Raw genomic sequence first — 24425 nt, forward strand, 5'->3', positions numbered from 1 at the left:
AGGGGAGACGGCAGCCTGTGAGGCCCTGAGATGACAAGGAGGGAGAGCCCAACACAGTGAGGGAATAGACGTGTGCTGCGTTAGGCCCAAGGCCGTGGCGGCTTGCCAGGCAGGGACACCAGGTCCCTGTAGAGCTCCCTCCTATCTAAAACAGCTTTGGAAAGTCACCTGCCAGCAGACGTGGGGAGAAAGCAGAGCTTGCTATGGCTTTCCCAACAGTGTTCGAGCTGCAGAGGTGGCCATCCAAGGGCAACCCTGCTCTACAGACCTCATCTAAAATCCACGCCCGGAAGCCACAGCTCCCCGAGGTGCTCCACAGCATGGTACGCAGATCACAATTGTATTCTGTATGTAAATAAAATAAAACCTGTGAGTGCTGGTGTGGGTTCATGTTCAGGCTTCTTATTTTCTCATCCTCCTGACCCATTCCATTCTTTCCATGGGTTCACAGCACAGCTATAAACAACTTTTAAAACCATTGGATAAAAAGGTGCTTTGGCAAGATTTTCTGTAATATAATTCACTATAAAATCCATAAGGGAGATGAATGCTATTCTTCAAATAAAATGGCCTTAAGTCAGTATTTTCATTGCTGTGATCAAAAATCCCAGAAAGGACAACATAGAGGAAAAAGAGTTGATTTTGGTTCAGGGTTTCAGAGGTTCAGTACATAGATGGCTGGCGCCATAGCTCCAGGCCCAAGGTGAGGCAGAACATTATGGTGAAAGGATTTGGCATGGGAAAGCAGCTCAGGAAATGACAGCCAGGACCAGGAACAAAATACAAACCCAAAGGCATGTCACCATGACAAAAACTGCAAGTTTTTAAAAAACCTTTTTGCTTTCTTTCTGCTTCTGATTACCACAATGAACTTGGCTAAAAGCTGTCAGCAGTATTCATCCCATTACCTGAATGCTGTGTCTAAAACTTCCTCCTCCAGAACAATTAGTACATCACCTTAAAATCCAGCCTCACACAAAGTCTCAGGACATGGACAAAATACAGACAACTTCTTTGCCATAACATAACAGTAACAGCCTCTGGTCCAATTTCCAGTAGAGCCTCTTTTCCACCTGAAACCTCATGAGCCCAGTCTTTACTGTCCGTGATCTTACTGGCATTCTGGTCTTCTGAGATCCCACCTGAATCACACACTAACCTCCACTTACAACATTCTAAAGCTTTTCCAGCTTCCATCTCTAAACTTTTCAAAATCCCTCCCACAAATTCCAAAAAGCTCCAAATACTTTTGAACCACATGGTCAGGTTAGTCCCAGCAATGTTCCCACTTCTAAGTATCAATTGTAGTTTCAGTAAACCTTTCTGTCCCTGTGATCAAAAGCCCTAACAAACATAACTTAAAGGAAGAAAGGTTTATTTTGGTTCATGGTCTCAGAGGTATGGTTCATGGTGGATAAATTCTACTGCTCTCGGCTTGAGGAGAGTGAGGAGAACACCATGGCAGAAGGGCTTGGAGAAGGAAAGCATCTCAGGACAAGGCAACCAGGAAGCAGATAGAGAATTCCACTCACCAGGTAAACTATGAACTCCAAATGCATGCCACCAGTGATCTAGCCACTCCCCACCTTTCAATCACCACCCAGCTTATCATTCAGTGCCTAAATCCACCGATGAGGCCACACCTCTTATCATCAATCATTTCATTTCTCAATATCCCTAGATTGTCTCACACACGAGCTTTGGGGGACACCTCCTATCCAAACCAAAACTGGGCTATTTTACTTCAAAACAGAAGTGCTTACATGTTACTTTCAAGGGTATCTAGAAGACTTGTCTCCATCTTTTATGAAATTAGATTGTAGAACTTTACTTTGAGGACTGCTAATTAACTGGTATAAGATTCCTGATGTCCAGTTTTTAAAAGTTACCAATTATGATGTGAATAGGGGAGCTCATCAGAGGCATCTCTATCAGAAATTTGCTGTGACTGCTAACCTATTAGGGCAGAGAGGGGTGCAAGGTTGACATCCAAAGAAGATTACATCAACCTTTCAAGGGCACCATCCAGTTATGTGAATAATTATTTACCCATGACCTCAAGGACCTTGTCTGTAGAATATAACATACTACTCCTGTCATTATGCAGAATTTTAGTAATTTATCATACAGTGCCTATGCATGTTTCATTCACACAATATTTTTGGCCTGTTTTGAAGTTCAAAAGTGACCTGCTTAGTATTTCTTCATTGGCCCTGAGGTTCTCTGCACACTCAAAGGCTCATTCTCATTAATTTGAGTATTTAATGTTGGTACTATTTTATCTCTATCAGCATAATAACGAAATCAGGATGACAGCTGCTTAAGCCCATAGCTCTGGGATTTAATTTTCTCATGCTCAGAATGTGACAGTTTGTTCAGAATCAGCTGTCAATGCCAAATAACACCACCTCTGCTCCTGCAGAGGCTGTGACTGGATGGGACATGCTAGGAGTGGGCACGTGGCTATACACACCATGGTGGGTTTTACCAGGTGTCCCTCTAGCTCTCTTCAATCTGTACATGCTTCAGGTTGGCTATATCACACACTCCCATGGAGTACCATTTCAAAGTACCCAGGAGCCACTTAGCATCTTTAACAGGTCCAAAATGACCACCTCCTAATCCAACAAGCCTGGTCCTTCCTATTTTCAGAACAGTGGCGGGCGTCTTGCTAGTCAGATCATATGTGGGTTTCCAGATCAGGCCCCATGGGCACATGTGTAACACAGGACCAGAGAGGCTGGAGTCAGGATGGAGCTGACATTGCTGTCCCCAACACCTCTAGGCCTCTCAGTCCCACCCCAATGCTCCGGGAATTGCTGACAGGAATGAGGTCAGACACAGCTTCCACAGCAAGCAGCAACCTGGCCCCTGGACCAGGGCTCTGCTGCCTTCTCACACTGCACATCTCAGAACCTTTCAGGAACAGAACAAGGCTTTGGAAGCCTAGGGAGCTTGATGAAGTGAATTGCTTCCTTTACCCGTCACTTTCTCTTTTATCAAAAATGTTTTGTCCATTCAACCCAGTTTTACTGAGCAAACGATGAGTGAAGCACTTCCTGGCTTTCCTGCTTGTATACGTTCAGGCCTGACCTCTACCTACAGGTTTTACTGCCAAATAACACCACCTCTGCTCCTGCAGAGGCTGTGACTGGACGGTACATTCTAGTGAATACTGTAGAACCAAGAGTTAAGCTGGTAACTGCTTTAATGAACTCAAGAGATGCCTCTGGGTCTGTGGTCATGTTCTAGTAATGAGATCGGTGCAGAGAACCACAGTGTAAGTTCCCTCTATGTGACAGCTGCTCTCCCCTGACTCATAAGGTGTCTAACGCCATGCACAGAGGATAGAGGTCCACTCCCCAGCGCCCTGATAGAGTAAGCCACACCTTGTGATCCTGTGAAAATGAGTCAAAAAGGCCAAATCACTTCCCTTGCAGAACCCCTGCCCAGTGTGGCTCGTCACTAATGACACACTGGCCTGGAATAAGCTTCAAGACAGAAGTTAGAAGCATAATGATCTCATTATTTTATATGTCCTATAATAATAACATTCCTTAGGGCACATCCATAAAAAACCCAGACCATAAGTGTTGATATTCTTTCTCCCTCTGTTCAAACCTGTGCCAAAATGTTCTGGCCAGGAAATCTCTGGCGGGTTTGGGAGGGAGGTAAGCTGGGTTGCTGCTCTCACTGTGTCTGCGCTGTGCTGTCTCTCCTGCTCCCAGTTTTGAAGTGTTTTTTTTTGTTGTTGTTGTTATTTTTTAAATTTTTCCCAAGCTGCATTGTTGATGGAACTAAATGGTAATCAGGAATTATGGAATTAGAACTAGTTTCCTAAATAAATGCAAACACATAATAATATAACTTCCCTTGAGGAACCTATAATCCATTTGAAGATTTCAAACCAGCCCAGGTCACAGAGATACACGGGACACATGAGGCCAGTTGTGGAGCTGTGTGTGTGTGGCTGGTGTCCGTTTCTCCTCACACACACCCTCCTCTCTTCTCAGACTCCATCTCCACAGATGCATGGCTCAAAGGCCACAGCCCACTCTCTGCAAGGTGACTGAAGTTTTGCCCTCCCTGGGAATGCCCCTCTGACTTCAGTCTCCCTCCTTTCTGCAAATTCTGGGCCAACCTGACTACTGTCTTCATCTCTAAGTAGGTGACACAGAGTTGACTAAGATTCCCCCTCAGGAGAATGTCATGCTTGCCGGTGAAAACATAAGACCCAGGGACAGAAGCTGGGGGCTTGGGGCATTGAGGAAAGAGCACTTAGGGGAGGTAGATGATGGGCAGCCTGTGTAGACGACAGTGGAGTGGAACCCTGCTGTCCACTGGGAGACGAAGACATTCAACAAGAGCCTGCAGGACCCCTGCAGACTTGGTGCCTCCCATTCCTCTGCAGAACCCTGCACAGTCACTGCTGATGGACGGACACACACACACACACACACACACACACACACACACACACACCGCATATGTGTACAGACTGCGTAGCTCTGTGGATGTACAAAAGCAAGAGTACATTGATAGAGCAAAGCTCAAGCTTAATAAAAAATGATATTACAGCCAAACGCGCCTGTCACCGTGTACTGGGGCTGTGAGCAGACACCTTCACCATCTCCAGATCCACCCACGGTTAGCACTTAATCCTAGTGCATCTGTACGCGGGAGGGAGAGCCACAGTCCTATAAACCAGGCACACAGTGCTGATGGGGACTCTCTGACATTACCCATTAGTCAGGGACGGTGGCTTTGTCCTTCTGTGTCAGTGCAGAGCTGACCTCTCAGCACTCAGGTGCCCAGGCAGGTTTCCTGATTAGTGGGAAAAGGCTGCCCCAGCACAGCTTGAGGTGCACCCTCAACGCTCCTGCACTGTGTCCCCAGGGAGCCAGCGTCTTTGTTAAATTGTGCAGAGGATTTGCTTGTTTCTCACTATTTAAATGACAGAGCAGAAGCTCGCTCCAAGTTTCTGTAGGTCCTGTGGTAAAGTTTCTTAAGAATAAATATCAGGAAATCATTATTGTAAAGTTCTCAAAAGTACATGTTTTTAAAAGGAGTTTGAGTTCAATATGGGATTTTTTAAAAATTCCAAAACTCCTTTTCTTTAAAAAATTTGTCCAGATATTAAGAAAATGTAGTCACCCACTGTCAAGACAATTTTTGCTGATATTTAAAAGCTCAAAATCACTGTGAGGAAGCAGAACTAAAGTGCTCCTTAGACTTGCTGAGACTCCACTCCTTACTCTTGGAGCTGGAGTGGAGGACTGGGGATCCAGGAGCACAGCCTTTCACATCACATTGCTAATCCCACGTCTTAATCCAGGCTCATGTTACAGGTCACACAGCAGCGTGAGGTGCACAGGGGTGCAAAACAGATCCCGTGGTCCCTGCTGTCAGAGAGCTCACAGGAAATGGCCCGTGGCATGATCAGGATGTTATGGCACAGACAGATCTGTAATAACAGCAGTGTTTTGTCATAGAGGCAGACTTCTTAAGTTTTATTTTGATCCAACTGACTACTTAGAAAACAGTAGTGGCTTAATCAATGCCTGTTAATTAGTGTATTTATTCTGGGTGGGCCCAATGTTGATCTGTTTTTCTTCCTTGCCAATGTCTTGGCACATCTCATTATCAGTCAATATATGTGGTGTTTATTAAAGTGCATCTCCTAGAACATCTGAAAGTAAGTTCATCAATAGTTCTGGGTTTTTGTCAAGAGATGAGGATTGGGTCCCAAGCACATCACTCCTGATGTGAAGCTCCAGCAGGTCACTTAGAGATAGGAAGATACTTTCTAACTTCTGAAGAGGATTAAAAGACTCAGAATTGCCAAGGTGCTAAAATTGGAAGCAACCTGGAGCTCACTATTAATACTAATAGCACATGTGTGCTATTTGTCCTCACTTCTAAAAACCACAGCCTATTTATTAAGCTATATATTTATTCTGATGACTAATCCACTCATGTATGCACATTAATTATGGATCTAAAACATTTAAATATGAACGTTTCCTTAAGTAAAAGCAATTAACTAGCAAGAGGAAATCACAAGTCTTTTGAAAACAGTTATCATCATTTCTGATATATCTTTTAGGGATGGATATTCGATTCAGGTGTTCGATCGCACTGTGGGAGCTTGGAATTTCTTAAACTTAATTACTTAGTGTTTAACCCTAGAATTTAATGTGAGGTTAATATTATTTTGATGACATAGCCATCGGCACCGTTAATTCCACATCACAGATATCTTTTCCCTGCAGCAGCCTGCTCAGGCTTACAAGGATCCTACAAGAAGAGACCGCGGAAGGGACCACAGCACAGGAGAAGGGTCCCCAGTGCATGCTCCACCTGCACGCACTGAAAACGGTCCCTAAGGGCTCTGCAGTGTTTGGAGGGTGAGAGTCTGAAGACTGAGGTCTCTTAAAGAAAGCCAGGCTCATCAATCCATCCCAGGCTGCCCACCATCACGACTTATGCATAGGAATCAACTGAAACGCTTTCACCTGGTGAGTCTTCAATGGGATTCTCCTGAGAGTGAGAAGTAGGCCTTCTCAGGACATTGGCCACTCTGTTTTGGTCCAGTCTTAAAATCCACCAACCATGATTTTTTTTTTTTTGTATTAAGGGGACTGAGGCAATTCATCTTCCTCTGGGCACCTGGAGTAGCTTGGGGTCTGAGGGGTGATGATCATCCTTCCAGAAATTCATCTGCTCCTCTGTCAAATAAAGGCAGCAGCTCTGGTGAGCACCCACATCATTTCACACTAAAAAATCTGGATCTCTAAATCTCCCATGTCCTGGGTCATTTCCATGAAATTCTAGAATCAGACTAGTAAAAGATGGCACTATGTATATATTGAAAGCATTTCAATTGATTAATGACCTTTAGTTATCCAAAGGAAATAGCTATTTTTGTTTTTAATTTGGCTGTAACTCAGAATGTTGCAAATGGCAATTATTATAGTGAAATTCTTCTTTTTTGAAAAAGCAACAATTAATTTACCTCTCTTGTCTTTTTTAATTTATATCTTAAAAAGGAAACCTTCCATACTGATTTGCATTTTGGGAGGTCCCCAGACATCAAACCCAGGGGTGTTTTAGGGATGAGCTCCATCGCCAGCCCTTTTTATTTTTTGAGACAGGGTCTCCCTAATTTGCTCAGACTGCCCCTAAATTTCCCCTTCTCCTGCCTCAGCCTCTAGAGTTGCAGGGAGAAGGTCATCTTTGTGCCACCATACCCAGCTGATTTGCATTATTACAGGATGTTGCAGAACACTAGTTAAACTGTAGGCTGCAGGTCAAATCCACGCTCCACTAACTCAGAGAAAGGCTCTATGGTGAGTACTCAAACGACTGTTGGTTCTATCATCGGGGGAATGAGTAGTGAGAAAAGAATCTACAACATCCAGTTGCTATGCAGTTGTGTGTATGCAGTTGTATTATATATATACATATATAGAATTTATAAAGTATAATATATATTATATATATATTAGTCGCAAGCCTTGGGAGCCTTCATCAAGAACAAGCTGATGGGGCTGACCCCATTTTAAGCATTCACTCTAAATCCTTCATATCCATGTTAGTCTGCCTTTGGATGTGTACATTATGCCATCATCAATCTTTAACCCCAGCAGCTCTTCAATGTCATAAGCTCTTTCCTCTTCAGGTCTAGCTATCTGATTATTAAAAAATATGTATACCTCTAAAGAGATAAATTTCAAACTGCTGCTTCTCCTAATGTTTCTGAATTTACTGATTTTGACAGGTATGGAATCAGACACGGTGGGGGACGGACAGAGAAGATCAATAAAGGCACAGGGTGGGCCGACGCGAGCGGCTTACTGGAGTAGGTGAGTTGGAATCCTTGGTCGGTGTCTGACCCGTTGCTGTTGAACTCCAGCCACAGGTGATTGGAGGTGCTGTTGAGGGTCAGCCCCATCAGCTCCTTCTTGGTGAAGGCTCCCAGGGCTCGAGACGAGCTGTCTCTTCCGTCATAAACCTAGTGAAAATTCACAGCATGAGTCCTCCTGTTCCCTGCTATATTCTCATGGTAGCAATTTTAACAAGACTTTCAAACCCTCAAAGATGCACTTTTATGAAGTATTCAGAAGCACTAAATCATCTATTTTCTTTGAGCTTCATCCTTCCCTTCAATGCTACTTGCCACAGACCCCATCCTCTCACACTGGCTACCTGGAGAGCTCTTTCCTGTTTGGGTAAAATTAAGTGAGTGTTTCTGTGCATTCCTGGGTTCTGCTGTCTCTCTCACCCCTTCCTCAGGGTGGAAAGGTGGGAAGATCTAGCAGGTTCCAGAGGTGAGAGTCTCGCCCAGACCCAGCTGTGTAAGTGGATGTCCCTCCCTGGTTCCCCCGTCTAAGGCACGGAACCACAGCACTACTGAACCCCGGCCCAGCTTAGTTCTCAGGCCGCCGGGGACGAGCCTTGGATTTGCTGTCATGAAAGAGTGCCGTCATGTAATAACAGCAGACGGGTCATCGTGCCTGGAACACTTAGTACGGGCCGTCTTCTGAAGCGACTGTGAGACTCAGGGGCTATGATCAGTGGCAGAAGGAAGTGCACCCAGGGCTTGGTGGTGATGGGATGTCGGGTGAGGGGCAGGGCTCCTGGAGGACTCCCCACCTTCAGGGAGCCACCTGCACCTCAGTGGGAGGGGTCACAACACCTCCATGGGGACCCCACCCGTGGCACTCTCTGAGCTGGGGTGTGTCTGAGGAAATGGCATCAACATCTACTGAGCGTGGTGGCCTCGGGCATCCCAGTGCAGCTGGAACACAGGCACCATCCTCGCTCCCTCCCTCAGGCAGAGAGCCGCCTGTGGACCAGGCCACGGGGTGTCTGGAAGAGCGTCCAGTTTCTCCTAATTGAAAGCACCCTAACCTCTCAAGGCCATCCTGTCCATGTAGTTCCCTCCCCCGCTGCCCGCCTCACTTGGACCCCCGCTCACTCCTCCCGGTCACCACACCCACTGCTCAGCAGACTATACACACCAGCACACTCAGGAGAAAGAAGACACATCTAGAAGCATTCTTAGTTATTTATTGCCGGTAATTATTGTATATACAGTGTCATGTCATCATTTTCTCCCTTATTTCCTTATTAAAAGGCTACTGCCATAGGCTATTGTTTTTAAGAAGTCGCTGTGACTTAAGACGGGACTTCCATGAACTTGGAAGGCATCTGACATGCTAAACAGAAAGGTTTTAAACCCTGAGGAAAATCTGTCTCAAGGAAAAAACATCAGGTCTCTCAGAAAGGCCAAGGGCACCTGGCTAGGCCCGCAGAGCTGGGCCCTGTGTGACACAGGACTCATGAGCAGCTCAGCTCAGTCCTGGACACCACCTCCCACATGGCTGCATCCACCTAGCTCCCTCACGGGGCTGGACCTTGCACCCCACAGAGTGTCACCAAGTCGGTGGCCTCACGGTTACAGCAGCAAAGCTGAGCAGCTTGAACACTTAACTCCTCGACTCTCCATAACAGTGGGTGGCTCTATCGTGTGTGTCCATGTCACCAGTGCTTAATCCTGCCCTTGACTGAGGACCCAAGGTCAAGCATGAACCGACTTTGCTTCATTCCCTCTCTCATGGTGAGTGTGGGCTCAGGGTTTGCACGCATCACCAAGAAAGAGCCAGGTATGATGCCCGGTGATTCCAGGGTAAGGAGCAATGGGCCTGCTGGGTCTGCACATCTCCAGGTTGCAGCGCTCATCTAAGCAGCTGTCTCCAAGCATTCTTCCAGATGTTGGAAAGAGCCTCGGAGCCACCTGCTTCACACCAGGTGACAGCCATCTGCTCTGAAGACCCTCCTCAAGCTTGCACTTAGTCAGTGCATGAGGGATGGAGCAGGGAGCAGGTGAGCAACTGGGACACCAGGCATCTCCGAGTGCTGATGCTGAGTCCTCACGAGATCTCTCCTGCTGCCAGGAACCATACCTCAGCTCTTCCCGCACCTGCTTTTCACAATGTTTCACAAGAGCTGTTTGTCTTACATGTCATTGGGGGGAATGTGGGTAGTGTGCATACATAACATCTTCGTCTTTGCTATTGGATCATGGCATGTGTGAAAGACTAATGTGAACAGACTTTGCTCCAAAATTAAGATAATTTAAGCACTTTTAACAGAGATATCTATTAGAACATTCTACAAAACATAAGATGGCAAAATATTTTGGCATTTTATGTGATTGACAGTTTCCCTGCAACTAAGGATTTATTTTTACTTTTTGTTGTAATCAACAAGTTCAAGCTGCTCCTAATTGAAAATGAGCATGATTTCCTTCCCTCTACTTGGACATTATTTATCAATGCATATTTGACACAGTATCTCTCATCACTCACCTGTACCAGAGAACAGTCACTCAAGAGTTTTGCGCTAAATTTGAGGCTGTCAGTGAATTCAGAAAATTCTTATGACTCAACTTTGTAATTTTTTTTTAGATTAGCAGGAGTGCTCCAGCTTCCTGACTGAAAAAACGCTTCTTAATTACAGCCCTTCATGCTCTCAGCATGAGCTTCAGAAGACAATAAAGCAAAGGACAGCCAGAGTAAAACTGCTCTGTTAAATGATGGCTCTGCAAAGTGGTGCACCTTGTACCTGAGAGGCAGCCAGGCACTCGGGTCTGTGAGCTGCTCGGGACCCTGCACATCCCTGCCCATGTGGTCGAGAGGGTCAGATCACCCTGCACCAAGCTCAAATCACTTCTTAGAGTGATTTGAATCTGTTGAACTTGAGAGGTGTCTCTGTGTGCCACCACGTAGCTGCGAATGTAACTGAAACCCACTTTAGAGGGGAAATGAGCACGTGGCCCTCCCTTTCCCGGTGTCAGCTTTGGTGTGGTCCAGCTGCCCGTCTCTCCCCACGAGGAGCAGCTGGCTGGGCCAGATGACTTACAACACTGGCCTTCCTTGCTCAAAGCCTGTCTCTTTCATCGTCCTGGGTCTGCAATGCCCACCATCCTGTTCCCGGGCTTTGCAAGGGCCCCACTTCCTTGAAAGAGTCACAGGGTAGGTGAGGTCTATGCCAGAAGCCTCAGAAACGGAAGGTGATTCCAGATGGAGATGAAGCTGTAGGAATCATGGCAGAGCTGGGGGCCTGCTGCTCGTGGTGCAATGGTCGTGGTCCAGCCCAGCGACTCCCTGGCTGACCATGAGAGTAGCTGGGCTTGTCCCCATCAGCACACCAGAATCCTCCAGCTCCAAATGTGACAGCCACATTCATAATCAAGAACACCTGGAGAAAGGGTTGGCCTGGGGTCCCGCAGGTTTGAATGACTTCCTTGTGTGCCAGGCATGATGTCACAAACATCATATGTTAAATTATTTAGTCTTCAAAACAGCCAAAAGACTGTACTGTTGCAGGGTCTTACACATAGAAAGCAAAGTCCATGCATACCAGATAATTTTCCCACAACACACTACTTATCAATGTTAGTTGGATCTAGGATCGTAGACAAAGTGATTTCTAAATCCACACAGACTCTACAAAATGACACCATGCTGTACTTCATCAAAGCAGCTGCATAAATAAATGGAAACAAATTATGTGTATATGGAGGTAGATCAATATATACCCATGGAGGTGGATATGAGAATAGATGGATACATAGATGGAGAGAAGGATAGAAGATGGACACATAGGAAGGAAGAGGGTGATGGAGGACAATGGACTGGTGGATGGGTGATGGACAGGTGGGTAGACGGGTGATAGACGGATGGATGGTAGGGAGGCAGGCAGGTGGTAAACAGATGCGCCAGCTTGAGGCTTACCTTTAGCGTATCTCCTTCCAACAGCTGGAAGCTCCGCGCTCTGAGGCGGATCCCCCTGCCAGCTTCCGTCTCTATTTTATAGATACACTCATGGTTATTATCATAATTGGATGGGAAATTTGGAGACAGTAATGTTCCTTCATTTCCTTTCACACTTGCTCCACATTCAGCTAAAATAAATAGGACATTAAAAAAGAGGATTCAAAAGTGGAATTACTGATTTTAATAGATTAAAAATTCCAACATTATGATCACCCTCTCTTCTACCAATGCATGTCCCTCATCTATGCCTTTTTTTAAATTATAAAAACAGAGTAGTGGCTTACTTTTACAGCTTAATCACGGGGCAGAAAAGACATCCCAGTCCCCCCTTTTCGATAGTTTCTTGGTTATTGTAATAGAACGGCCTTCTTCTGTGGCTGCAGCTCACCACCCTATGAAGAGCTCCCTGGCCACATCTCAGCCTGGCCCCTCTGCCCACCTGTTTCCCCGTCATGAAATGCCCGGTCATCTCCACGTGCCGATCCTATTGTGAGGCCAGCATGCTTTCCTGCTCTTGAACTTCCTGGCATCAAGCAGTGCATTTAAGGGGTTCTAATGGCGCAGAAAGCAGCAGGGCCTTCTGATAGGACACAGCACTGTCCCGTCCACGCCGTCTCAGGATGGAGACCATCCGTGGCAACCACTATGCTCTTTCCCCTTTTCCTGATGGAAGAACAGGGCTGTTGACTTTCAACTCCAAATTCACACAAAACAAACTTCCTTGAACCACGGCGAAGCGACAATAATAAAACCCCAGTTTCTGTTGATCATGGAAAGTCACAAACCCTCAGCATCTGTTTTCTCATCTATGACTGTGAACGGTGTCAGTTAAGAACGCCTTCAGCTCTAAAATTCCACGACAAAAACAGGGTGAAATGAAGTGACTATGCACACAGACGCACATGTGCACGTGTGTGCGACAGACCCCCGGGCTTCGGTATCAACGACTTTACCAGCCACAGGATGTGACAGGCAGAGTGATTCTTAGAAATTCAACAAGATAAGTATTGGTTTAAATAATAGCAATGAAGTTGAGCTGAGCCCAAATAAAGCATTAATGAAGTACCAAGAGGAAGGGAAAGCAAGCACACTCCGTCCCCCGCAGGCTGCCCCAGGCAGGGCACAGCCTCTGCAGGTCCCTTCCGCACCATCTGGCCCTAGCACGACTCTTACTTTCTTTGGCAGTGAGTGAGAGAGAGACATCACAGGCCACAGTTCCCTAGCCTACGTGCAGTAGGGGCTGCTGGGCGTCTTGGGAGACCACGCTGGCTCCTGCCTGTGGTGTCCTCATGTGGGAGGCTGTGAGGGGAGAATCAGGCAGGAACACGCCTGAGGACTTCCCCCTGAACTGAGACCATCAGGCAGGAGCGGACGGGCGTTTGAAGAGGTGCTGAGGGAGGCCCAGGGACTCGACTCGGAGACCTGAAGAGATGGCAATGGGATTCCACCACGATGTCAAGGCTTCCTGGCTCCATCCCCTGTTACTTCACGTGCATTCTTTTAGCCACAGTTAGTGGACAGAAAACAGTATGGCTGCTGGCGTCCCTTCCAGGTCAGACCGCCCGGGTGGAAGACCATGGCTCCACAGCTGGCAACCAAGAAGACGCTCACAGAGGCCCTCCCTGGGCGTCGGTGGTCATTCACTGACATTGACCATCCATGTGAATGTCCTCGTGTTCCTTCCTGAAGAATCAGCGGGCTTCTGACCCACAGGCGGAAGGCACAAAGTGAAAACCAGGACAGAACCAGAAGGCGAGGTCCTGGGGGGCTGCTCTGCAGAGCCAGGGAGGTTCACAGCCGTGAAGGCGCTGGCCCAACGAGGACAAGGGGAGAAAGTCACTGCATCTGTCCACCAGATTAGGGAACCAAATCTCCAATATTGGGAATATTGAAGTTTACTTTGGCAACATTCAATAGAGGAAGCCATTTGAAAATCAAATTTAGGTCCTTTAACCCAAGACTTACAGGTTTGGGAAAGCCTCAAACTATTGAAAAGTAATACATGCCAACAAAGGGTCACAGGGAGCACTTTCTGGTGGAGGGACACTTCTGGAGACATCTTCCTGTGGCTGTAGAAGCTGCCACCTGGAGAATCCGCCCAGCAGGCTGAGCTGTGTCAGGAGTCCTCTGTCCTGCAGAAGGCCCTGGCCACGAGCCTCCAGCGGGTGGGTGGGGTGATGAGGACCTGGTCTTCAAGAGCTGCTCTCCATCCTCCCCCTCAGCTGCATGAGACCAAGAGGATGGAGGGAGCCTGGGAGGGGTGAGGGGCAATCGAGCAGCCACAGGGCTCCCACCCAAGAGCTCTGCCTCTCTGCTGCCTGAGCAGCTGTGGGAGATGGCCCTATGCAGCCTTTCGGAGCAAGCCAAGCCAAACCCCCAGGTCCAGGCCATCCGGGAGTGCCACAGGCACTGCTGCAGAGGAAGAGCTTTCTCCCGGGACCTGGGGCTCCCTGTCCACCCGCTGTGGTGTCTGTATTCACCTAGGCAGGCTTAGTTCCCTTGGCGAGTGGTGGCTGGCCCACCTACCCTTGCCCTCCACACTACCAGAGATTTTTATTCTATTGTTTTGAAAAGTTTTGAAGTAGGTTCAATTCATCACAACGAGGCTGAGGCATAAACTAAAACAAATGATATTTGCTAGCACAAATTTTCTAAGTTCTCTACATTCACTCATAGTTCTCCCACTCATAGTTCTCTGTCCTATGTGGCAGATCGCTAAGCCTCACTTGTAGATGAGGAAACTAAGGCATGGAATGAGTCACAAATCAAGGCTTTTTCCCAAGGTCACAAGGTGAACATAGACTTGAGAGAAACAAACAGTAAGGGCTCAGGAAAAAAAATGACACTTTTCATTGCCTGAATGATGCTGAACACATTTTATATCAAATTGTTCACAATAATGCTCCCAATTTATAATGATGAAATGAATATTGGTAGGTTAAATTTTCTAGAAGAGTATGTTATTAAGGACATTTAGTTGAAACAGGTCACCAGTGAGCTGAAGCTTGTGTTAGTCATCAGCCATATAATCATTTCTCATAATATCCCAAGAAGAAAGGGCAAGAAAGAAGAATTGAGCACTGTAAGCCATGGAAGAACAGGAAATCGAGCCAAAGGAAGTAATTCTGTATATCTTTTTGTTGGCATTTAGATTTGGAGGCTCTTTTAAAGAAAATAAATTAACAAATGGTAGTAACTAAGTCTACACTATCCAAAATAATAACTGCAAAATTAACTGCCCACTTGTGACTGATACCACGCTGGAGACTATGTTGCTTCAGCTTGTGGAAAGAGAAGACAGGAACAATGAGCCAGCCTTCTGAGCCCCACGTCTTACCGCAGACTCACCTCAGAAAGCAAATCTGCTGCGTCTGAGCAGGTATTTCTCACAATCTGAGGCACGATGGAGATTTATCAGTAAACAGGCGATGATGACTCTTTGAACCTAACTTACACAGAACAACACATCTGCATGGATATCATTATTCCTGGGCAGAAAGAACCAAGATGTGTCTAAGAGCCCAAGAGAAGTTCACTAAACCTGGGACTACACTGGAGGAGATAACTAGAGGAAGCAAGGCACTAGGCTCAAAGGCAGGTGCTCAGAAAAACTGCAAGATTTAAGGGATCAAAAAGTCAAAAATTCTTTGAACTTGACTCAAGGGATCCAGTGTAATTCTTCATTACCAGAGCAATTAAATGATTCACTTTTTACATTTTTTAATAATCCATTTAATATTACTTTAAGGTAAATGGATACAAATTTTCTTGATATGAATCATTGGCTGTATTATAAAGAATCCACTGAAATTTTAATTAAAATTGAATTGTTATGGAGAGTTTTGGAATGAAACTAATTAAAACTAAATTAACCATGATAGAAAGGAGTCAATTGATTTTTTTTTCCCTTGAATTTTTGTGTACAAAGTCGATGACCTGTGACACCAATGTCCTTCCTCTTCCTCTTGGGCTGCTGTGACAAGCACCCCCCTGGGCCTGGATCAACAAGCATTGTTCACAGAGACATTGCCAGGCCCAGGATCCCTGTGGCTTAGCTAATTCTCCACAGTGAGGAAGGCCACGCCCACTGCTGCAGGACACGCCCCCCGGCGCAGTCTGGGCCGCCCACCTGCGCCTCCCCTCAGCTCCCTTCAGACACAGCGCTGGCCTCAGGGAACACAGGTGAGTCCCTGTGGCCTCAAGGCCTCCTGGAAACTGTGAGGGGCTTTTGAGAAGGCTGTGAGGTTGCTGGGAGAGTGGGTTCCGTTCACTCTGCAAGGGTGTGTGCTTTGGAAGCCCAGAAATACAAAATGGCCTGGTTTACTGCGTTTAATGAAGCAAATCAGCAAACCTTGCCCAGGACAGAGGAAGTGTGAATCATTTAAAACACAGAGTCCTACGTTTAAACAGAGAAGATAGAAAATGGTATGACATTTGACCCATTTATTGTCCTATGCACATTTACTCTTTAATTAATCCTATTATTGGATTAGCTCCTAAGAATCAGCAGCAATTAAAGTTCTGATTTTTAATTTTGTTTCAAATTTTTGAATCAAGAATTTATTTACAGAAACTAGGGACTCATTTTTCAAAGGAAAATAATGTTTAAATAGAATGAGTCAAATGTATTGAAGCCAAATGCTTTTTAGGGTTCAAAGAAACTTGAAGTCACTATACACTCTGCCTCTGAAATGCCTGTGACCCATTAGGGTAGCCAAGGGTCCGCAGCTTGGTGTCTGACTCCGCGAGAGGCCGTCTCCCATCTCACGCACCTCTTGAAGAACCGCCTCGTCAGGTCCTCACCTGGTGCTTTATTCGGATGTCGGTGCCCAGCTCTAAGACCCCTACCTGGGGACACTCTGTGTCCAGGGAACTGAAGCCCAGTCCCGGAGGCAAACGGACCACCTCAGCTTGCACGGGGCTGTTCCGATAAGCCTGAAAACACTTCTCAGGTGGGAGCACTGCCAGCCTCCCCACAGGTGCCCAGCTGGGCCACCCACTGGCCACAGTGCAGGCTGACAGGCTGTGGTGCTGTCAGTCAGTGTGACGGGGTCCTGCCATGCACACCCAGCCTGGGGCCAGATCGCCTCACACTGGAGGTAAAACTTCCCTCGAGTGCATCCCAGTGCTGTCCACTGTGATGCTGGGCCGCCATGCTCTGGGGACTGTGAGAAGCATCATGGAGATTTCTTGGGGACACTTATCTTCCTTAAATCTATTCTCTATCTTTTGCCCTGCTTTCCAACCAAGATGCCACAAAGTATCTGAAATGTCACAGAATAGGCATTTTTTGTTATTATCGAACAGTCATGCTCCTAAAGGCCTTCAGCCACTCAAAAGTCTCCGGCTACAGTGAGGCATGGAGAACAGGACTGGGAGAGGAGATCCAGGACTTGCATTGAAATGGTCTTCTGTAGCTTGTTTCCCCTGGGCAACCTGATGGTGGGGTATGTGCTCCATGGCCCGACACGGGGCTTGCCCTGAGCAGCTGTGTCAGACGCTAGGGGACGTCTGCTGCTGTATCCACGTTGGTGAGACGGAAGTGCTGAGACACCAGCCAGGTCCTTACTGACCAGTTGAACCCTGGACCAAACCTTCTCTGAAGGTGTCCCTACTGTGGACATGTAGTCACGTCACCAACAAACCTTCATTTTGACATGAACTATTTAGGACAGCTTTCTCTGCCTTGCAGCTAAAGCAATCTTGAATGGTACTTGGGTAATCGGACGCTCAGAGGTGCCACAAGAGAGATCTTGAGCACGTCTAGAGGAGATGGGCAGCACGGGGTGGATGAGGTACATCATCATAGACAGACCTCAGACAGAAGAAGCCCAAGAGGAGTAGATGCGGATGAGAAGAGGACCTCTCCTTCACTCAGGCGTGAACTGGAAACGAGGGAAAGGGCAGCTCAGGTGTCATCCAGGAAGTGTGGTGAGAACGGGTGGATCAGGAAAATGAGGGGGTGCCCACGACTTGGTCAACGTCCTGAGGCTGTCACCTGCCGTCTCTTGGGTGGACTTGCAAATCTTGGTCATGGACAAATCATGGCTATTTCATAATTTTAAAGGAACAGAGAATATTGCTGAATCAAGTTTTCTAGATCTAAAGAGAAGCTTTACGGGAGGTCACCTGGTTCCTTGGGTGAACAGGTGGTCTCAGGGTGAGGTGGCTCACCTGAAAGCAGCTCTCAGCCTGGGGAAGACCAAGACACAAGGCAGCTTTGACGGCCCAGGCAGCTCCCAGGGAAGACGGAAGACTGCTTCTCCACAGTTCAAAAGTGGGTAGAGGGGTAGTGGGGTGCACCCGGAGGACAGGAGTCCTCGTCCTGAAGGGAGGGGCCAGCCCTCCATGTAGGGGTGCTTGGAGACAGGCACGGGGTAGGAAGGAGAGCCAGGGCTCTGTGCAGGGGCACTCAGTTCCAGCAGAAACATGCTGAGTGGAAGCCCTGGGGGACCTGGGTGTCTGGCCCCTCCAGTGAATGGAGGGCCCTGTGTTGCAGGGTTGAGCGCAGTGCCCAGGGTGTGGGGTAGAGTGGTTCACCAGGTTCTGCTGAGGGACAAATGGGTTGAGGTCTTGGATGTGGACAGTGCCTTCTGTCCAGAGAGGACAGCCTGTGTTTCCAGGGCTGGTGGGCTCCATCCAGCAGCCAGAGGCCCAGCCCAGGAGAGGAGCAGGAGAGTACACTGGGCCTGGACACTGTGACTTGGTGAGCATGACCTGAGAGCTGGGCACAGGTGGGGTCCTTCAGAACCAGGAACGAAGAGGGGTAGGCAGTGGGGGAGGAGGAGGGACACACCCACTGTGCCAGCTGGTGTGTTTTGGGGCCATCAACAGCACCTCTACTTAAAGGTATCTTGGCCAGGTGGGCTGGGAGGAAAAATCAAGAGGGTTTATAGGGTCAGGGCCAACTTAGGTCCCATAGGTGGGTGGTGGTTAAAAGCGGGACCCAGCTTCATAGCACCTTAGGAGCTCTGCGCCCTGGGGTGAAGTTCTCAGATTCTTTGTGTCCTAGAATTCCCATATTTAAGACAGAATGACCATAGACCTGCTCACTGCATACAGGTGCAATAAAATACTCATGCCTGCCCTCCAGGAAGCGCTAAGGATCCCTCGCTGCTATTCAAGGTCTAGATATTGTGCAATATTTTAGACAACAGTGTAACAGGCGGAATAACTAGAAAGGCAGTGCAAGGTAATAAATCTAGATAAAGCAGAATGACAGCAATGGACAGGGTGACCGCAGACCAGTGAGCGCCGCGTGTTCGGAAGCTTGCTGGATCTCACTGAGGAAGGGTTGTTTTCCAGGCCTCCGTCTGTCTCTGGCAGGCCTGTCTCACCTGGGGAACGGGGTCCGGGCAACTCTGGTAACACTCAGATCATTCGCACAGGCTGTGCTTCTTTCAAAGACAGTTTTCAAAACTTGCCTCAGTTCTCAAGTAAAAGTCACAACCAAAGTGGGAACTCTGCTCTCAGGAGAGGGTGGCCTGGAGGACCGTGTGGACTGGGTGGCCTGGCACGAGGGGAGTTGGTGTAAGTGGGTTCCTGAACCTGCCTGACGGCTGCCGCCAGATGGAAACCTGAAACACTGCCTGGTGGTTGACTCGCATGGTGTTCCCAAGTTACGCTGAGGGTTGGAGAGACGGGGGCCATGAGGAACCTGGGAATGACACATTGACATGCTAGACCTTCCTGTGTGTAGCCAGATCTTATTCCCAAGGTGACCCCGGCTGCCCCCGGAATGTCGGCTGGTGAGGTTAGTCCTCACGGACTCCGAAAGCACAACACCAGGATGATCTCTCACCCACCTCTGCTTCTAGGCCTTTTTCTTTAAGTTAAAGGAACAGGGGGTAAAACCCACCATGTGCCCAGCATGGCTGAGGCAAGTGCAGTCCTCTGCTGAGCTGGCGATGGGCCTCCTGACCATGGTTAGCACCTTCCTGCAGCCAGGGGCCAGGGGCCCCTCCAGGCCTTCAGAGCAGCATAGAGCCATCTGCCCCTGAACTCCACCTCCGGCCAGCACTCCCACCCAGCACAAGCCCAGGACGTGTCTCCAAGTACTGACAGGAAAACTCCTGCAAGTCCTGCCCTCTCTGGCCTGGGGCCACCTGACCGTCCACAGCAGGCCCATGTCAGAGGCTCAGGGGACAGGAGGCCAGGGTGCTGTTCCAGATTGTCATCACTGCTCTGCCAGGAGAGTGTCGCTTCCAACCAGTGCGTTACCAGAGGCCCCTCTATTCCACCTGGGCGTCTACCTCATTATTATTTTCCAGATTACTTGTATACATAGGTACCTATACTTTCCCTCCATAAATACGCTTGACAGATGATTACGTTTACTCTTGTTCAGTTGTAAATTTTAGAGCTGAAAGGGACACCCTTCACAAGACAACTCCAGCAGTGGGGGCTGGGTCCAGCCTGGGCCCGCACCTCCCTGTCCACCCCACTCTGCTTCCTGGCTGGGCGGAGCCCTGTTCCCACAGATGAATGAAATGAAAGCGTGTGACCACCTACCCACACACCTTGGCAGAGGTGCACTCCACACACGGCGGCCCCCACCCAGGCAGGCAAGCTTGGTGGCACCTTCTAAGCGGTATCCCGGGAAGCAGGAGAAGGTCAGCGAGTCCCCCACGCCAAAGTGGAACCCGATTCTGCGGCTGAAGGCAGGGACTCCAGGGTCGTCACACGGCTCCAGGTCATACTCTGAGACAGGAGGAGAGAGAGTGAGCATGTGGGGTTGGTCGATGCCACACGGGGACCTAACAACTCAGCAGGAATTCAAAGAGGTCTTGTTAAAAATATGAAAACGGGCAGCTGTTCCCAAGCTCCGCTGTGCTCTGGGCGGTTTCTGTCCCTTGCATTAGGAGCTCTCTTTTGACAAGTGGTGTGAATACTAATATTTTTAAAATTCAGACACGTAACACTGTAAAGTGAAATGACCCGCTTCGGAGGCGCCCCTTGGAGAGTGTGGGGCGATTTGACTGATACTTCTGCTGACATCAGCTTCTGCGCTGCTTTTAAAGGCGCTTGGCAACCACCAAGACACAGAGCGCAAGTGAAGAGCCATGTCCAGCGTGGGTTGATGAAAGCTCCCGTGGCCCATTTCACCTCTCAACCTGCCCCAGGACAGCCGCAATCCCTATCCATAAACCATGTTTATTGGAATGTATAGAAAATATTCTATAAACTCAAAATTTCTATAAACCACCCAGGAAGAAAATGCTAACACAGTTTTCTAAAAGTAGTGACGCTGACACATTGCTGCGCCCTGAGGGGAGTTTTCAAGATAGCGGTGTTGACAACAGCCCTTCCCGACCCCTCCAGACCTGGGTACATGGGCGAGGTGCTCTGTTTGAAGCTGATCCCTGGGTCTGATGTGAAGTCTGGGTTTTCACCAACTCTAAGTCAGACAGAGCCTGGAAAGGAGCCTGGATGGAACTTGGTGGATCCCTTCCTGTTGTGCCTCCGTCTGAGATGCATGTCGGACCTGGACGGGCTCTCGGAGGTGTGGAAAGGTCAAGTGCAGGATAAGCTTTATTCAAATCACCAGGAAGACGAGGGTCCGGCTTCCAGATTCTGGCGGCAGAAACCTGGAAAAGCCTGCTGATGTTTCTAGGACAGCTCTGCTTTCATCGCGGGTCTCCAGTGCCGCCTCAAGGCCCCGAACCCTGAGGTTCAGACCTAGCGCTCCCAGTGATCACGCCAAGAGCGACCCTTCATCAGCGTTCTCCATGTTTTCCAAATCTGAGTCCGTTTCACTTGTACCACTTGTCTGGTTGCTCGCTGGCTTGTCATCACTGGCCTGAAGCTGCAACCCCGTCAAGGGGCGTGGGTGCTCTTCCCACGCTCCTCCTCCTCCCTGAGCCTGCTGGTCTTCCGTGGGGCTGTCAGACTGTCTTTCTCCTGCTCTGCCTTTGGGTAAAAACCTCCTGTAATGCCTGTGTTCAAACTACTCTGGCCATTCTTAAAATGTAACTAATTTGACCTTATTTTAGTGCAACCCAGGAAGAAAGATATAAATGATATCATGTAATTGAACTCAATAGATACCTATTAAAAACTATCATATACAAAACACAATGATCAAATACTTAGGAAGCACTAAGATGGTGCCGTCTTGCTGAGGTCCTCCTTCTGTGTGAGACGTACTGCACCTTCTCCATTCAGATGGGACCTTTCACGCAGTTTCTTTCCAACCCACTGAAAACTCTCCCGGAATGAGACAGTGACTTGGTATTACTTTGCGATAGACTATTATTATATTATGCAAAGAAACATCGCGCTGCTGGGGTTCTTGGCTTGTGTATGTTTAATTAGTGTAGATGATGGCCTCTGAGAGCCACCTGCCTGAAGAGAGAGCCTGGTGCGGAACCGTGAGATTAGATGGTGCCGGCTTTACACCCTGTTGGGTCATGGAAGGATGCTCCTGTCGATCACTAAGCAGTTTCATGATGTGCATTCGCACTGTTTGCATCCCTCATCTAGCACAAGGAAAACGCGTGGCCCTCAGGATTCCATCTTCCCTCCAGCTGCGTCCATCCTTTGTCTGTAGCCATGTTCTCGCTCACTCCCCGGGTTCAGAGGCGTGGGCTGCAGCGCCACCTCAGCAGGAGACATGCTACAAGCCTGCTGGTGACACGCCACCAGGCCAGCTCCTGGCTACTCTCAGCACTAGATCTTTGAAGGACTGAATGTTCCCTGTGTCTCCATCATCTGTCCTGTGTCCCCTTTGCCACCTGTCACAGCTCCCACCACGTCACTGTGACCCACAGCTGCCCACCCAGGGTCAGCCCCAGCCCTCCACACTCACCCTCTCAGTGGGTGTGGGAACTGCTGGGTGGTCTCTGCTTCTCTAAAAGGTCTCCTTTCCGAGCTTCCACAATGCCCACGGCCCTCCTGACCCATGGCCCCATCTTCCATAGGAGACTTGGATCCTCACCTCCAACAGCAGAGAGCTGAGCCCAGCTGTGACCTGGGGCCTGTCTCTTTGCACCTTATACCTGCCCAGAGTCCTGGTCCTGTGGCTTTAAACCAGCCAACACTGCTGACTTTCGGGCACGTTTCCTAATTTGAGCCTATCGTATCAACTCAAGACTCTCCACGATCTCCTTTGGGTGTATACCTTAATTTTTCCAAAATAAAATTACGTATTTCCTCCAAACCTGCTTCACTGCCGTGGTTTCCTCGTAACACTGCATGTCACTTACCCAGCCTCTCCTCTCCAGCCTCCCTGCAGTTCACACACACAATCTGACCAGTTCTTCTCCAGCATCACCACGGGTCTGAGCCTTGCATCTGGCCTAACAGATGCTCCTGAGGCCTGCGCTCCTTAGGAGGCTCCTATGTAGAGGGCCCACCTGTCAATCTCTGCTCTCACCTTGTGAAGCCTTCAGGGCACGTTCAGAATCAACACGCAGTGGCTTCTGGTCCTGCAGGCCCCACCCTTCCGTCTCAGGTCAGGGCTCTGGCTGCAGCGGCCCCCTTGTGTGCCCTTGTGGCCCCTCCCAACACTGCAGCCCCCCCAGGAAGCCCATCCCGTGTTGTCCCTTCTCACACACTTGTCCTTGCCGTCCAGTCCCAGTGCATCAGAGCCCCTCCCTGAAATCTGTTCAGGACAGTGCCTTTTCTCCTGTGCCCACTGACCTGCTTATTGCTCTCTGCGCCCCTGGAGGCTCTGCACTGTGCCTTGGTCCCCAGTGAATCCAGGCCTCTCGTCTCCAGCCCTGGACTCACGCCAGGCTTCATCCAGCGGCTCAGCCGCACTTGCCGAGTGGAGAAACACATCACAAGAGCAGTGAGCGCCGCTCTGTGGGGCACTGATGGTTCAGCAGTGGGAGCAGCACCCCTCTGAAATCTCACGGGAGGGGGAGACAGCCACGTAGAAAGATGAGGTTAGGAATGCACAATTTGTACTTAACGATGTGATGTGTTCTCATGTTGAAATCTGTGCTCCGTTCCCACAGTGGTAAGGAGAAGGCACTTGAGAGGAGGCTGTGCGGTCTCTGCCTTCACAGATGGAGGAGGGTCCTTGTCATAGGTGCCGGTCCTTGGTGAGGAGGGTCCTCTGGCCCGACCTCCTCCCTGGCCGGCACTCCTGCTGCCCTCCACCTGGGCCATGGTGAAGGAGCATGGGGCTCTTGCCCGAGGCTGAGGACCGTTATGTGAACTCGCTCCACCACACCCACCCAGGCTTGTCCTCATGACTGTCGCCTCAGGTGTCCCCTGAACAGCAGGAACTAGACTCGGACGACGTGGGGAAGGAGCTGTGCTGCTGGGAGATGGGAGCAGGCCCTGTGCAACTGGGACCACAACGGGCCCTGGGGCCTGCAGAGGTCTGAAGAAGACACGTGAAGAGAGAAACTGCACGCAGCGTTGGGAAGTGGGCAGGCTCTCATGGTTGAGGAGAATGACCGTGAGCTGTGTGAATTAACTGAGAGTTGGCATTCTAGAAGCAGAATGCGGTGGGCGGGAGGCGGGTCGGGCACCAGTGCGCACAGACAGGGGCCTGACCCTGAGTGCCAGGGGCACCCAGCTTGGCGTGGGCATCTCTGGAGGCACCTCCCTCCCCAGTGTTGCCGTCAGCCT

At 48.9% G+C, this 24425-nt stretch overlaps 1 protein-coding gene across 1 annotated transcript in view; it reads right to left on the reverse strand.

Annotated features, from left to right (window-relative positions):
* Csmd1 (CUB and Sushi multiple domains 1) overlaps positions 1 to 24425 on the reverse strand; it is a 1328246-nt gene that overhangs the window by 269959 nt on the left and 1033862 nt on the right. The window contains exons 21-23 of the mRNA XM_077109222.1: positions 20355 to 20543; positions 11802 to 11971; positions 7858 to 8014 (exon numbers count right to left, since the gene is read on the reverse strand). Of these exons, the coding sequence (XP_076965337.1) occupies positions 7858 to 8014; positions 11802 to 11971; positions 20355 to 20543 (516 nt within the window). The remainder of the gene's footprint in view (positions 1 to 7857; positions 8015 to 11801; positions 11972 to 20354; positions 20544 to 24425) is intronic.

The sequence above is a fragment of the Callospermophilus lateralis genome, chromosome 4, assembly GCF_048772815.1.
Source record: "Callospermophilus lateralis isolate mCalLat2 chromosome 4, mCalLat2.hap1, whole genome shotgun sequence".
NCBI lineage: Eukaryota > Metazoa > Chordata > Mammalia > Rodentia > Sciuridae > Callospermophilus > Callospermophilus lateralis.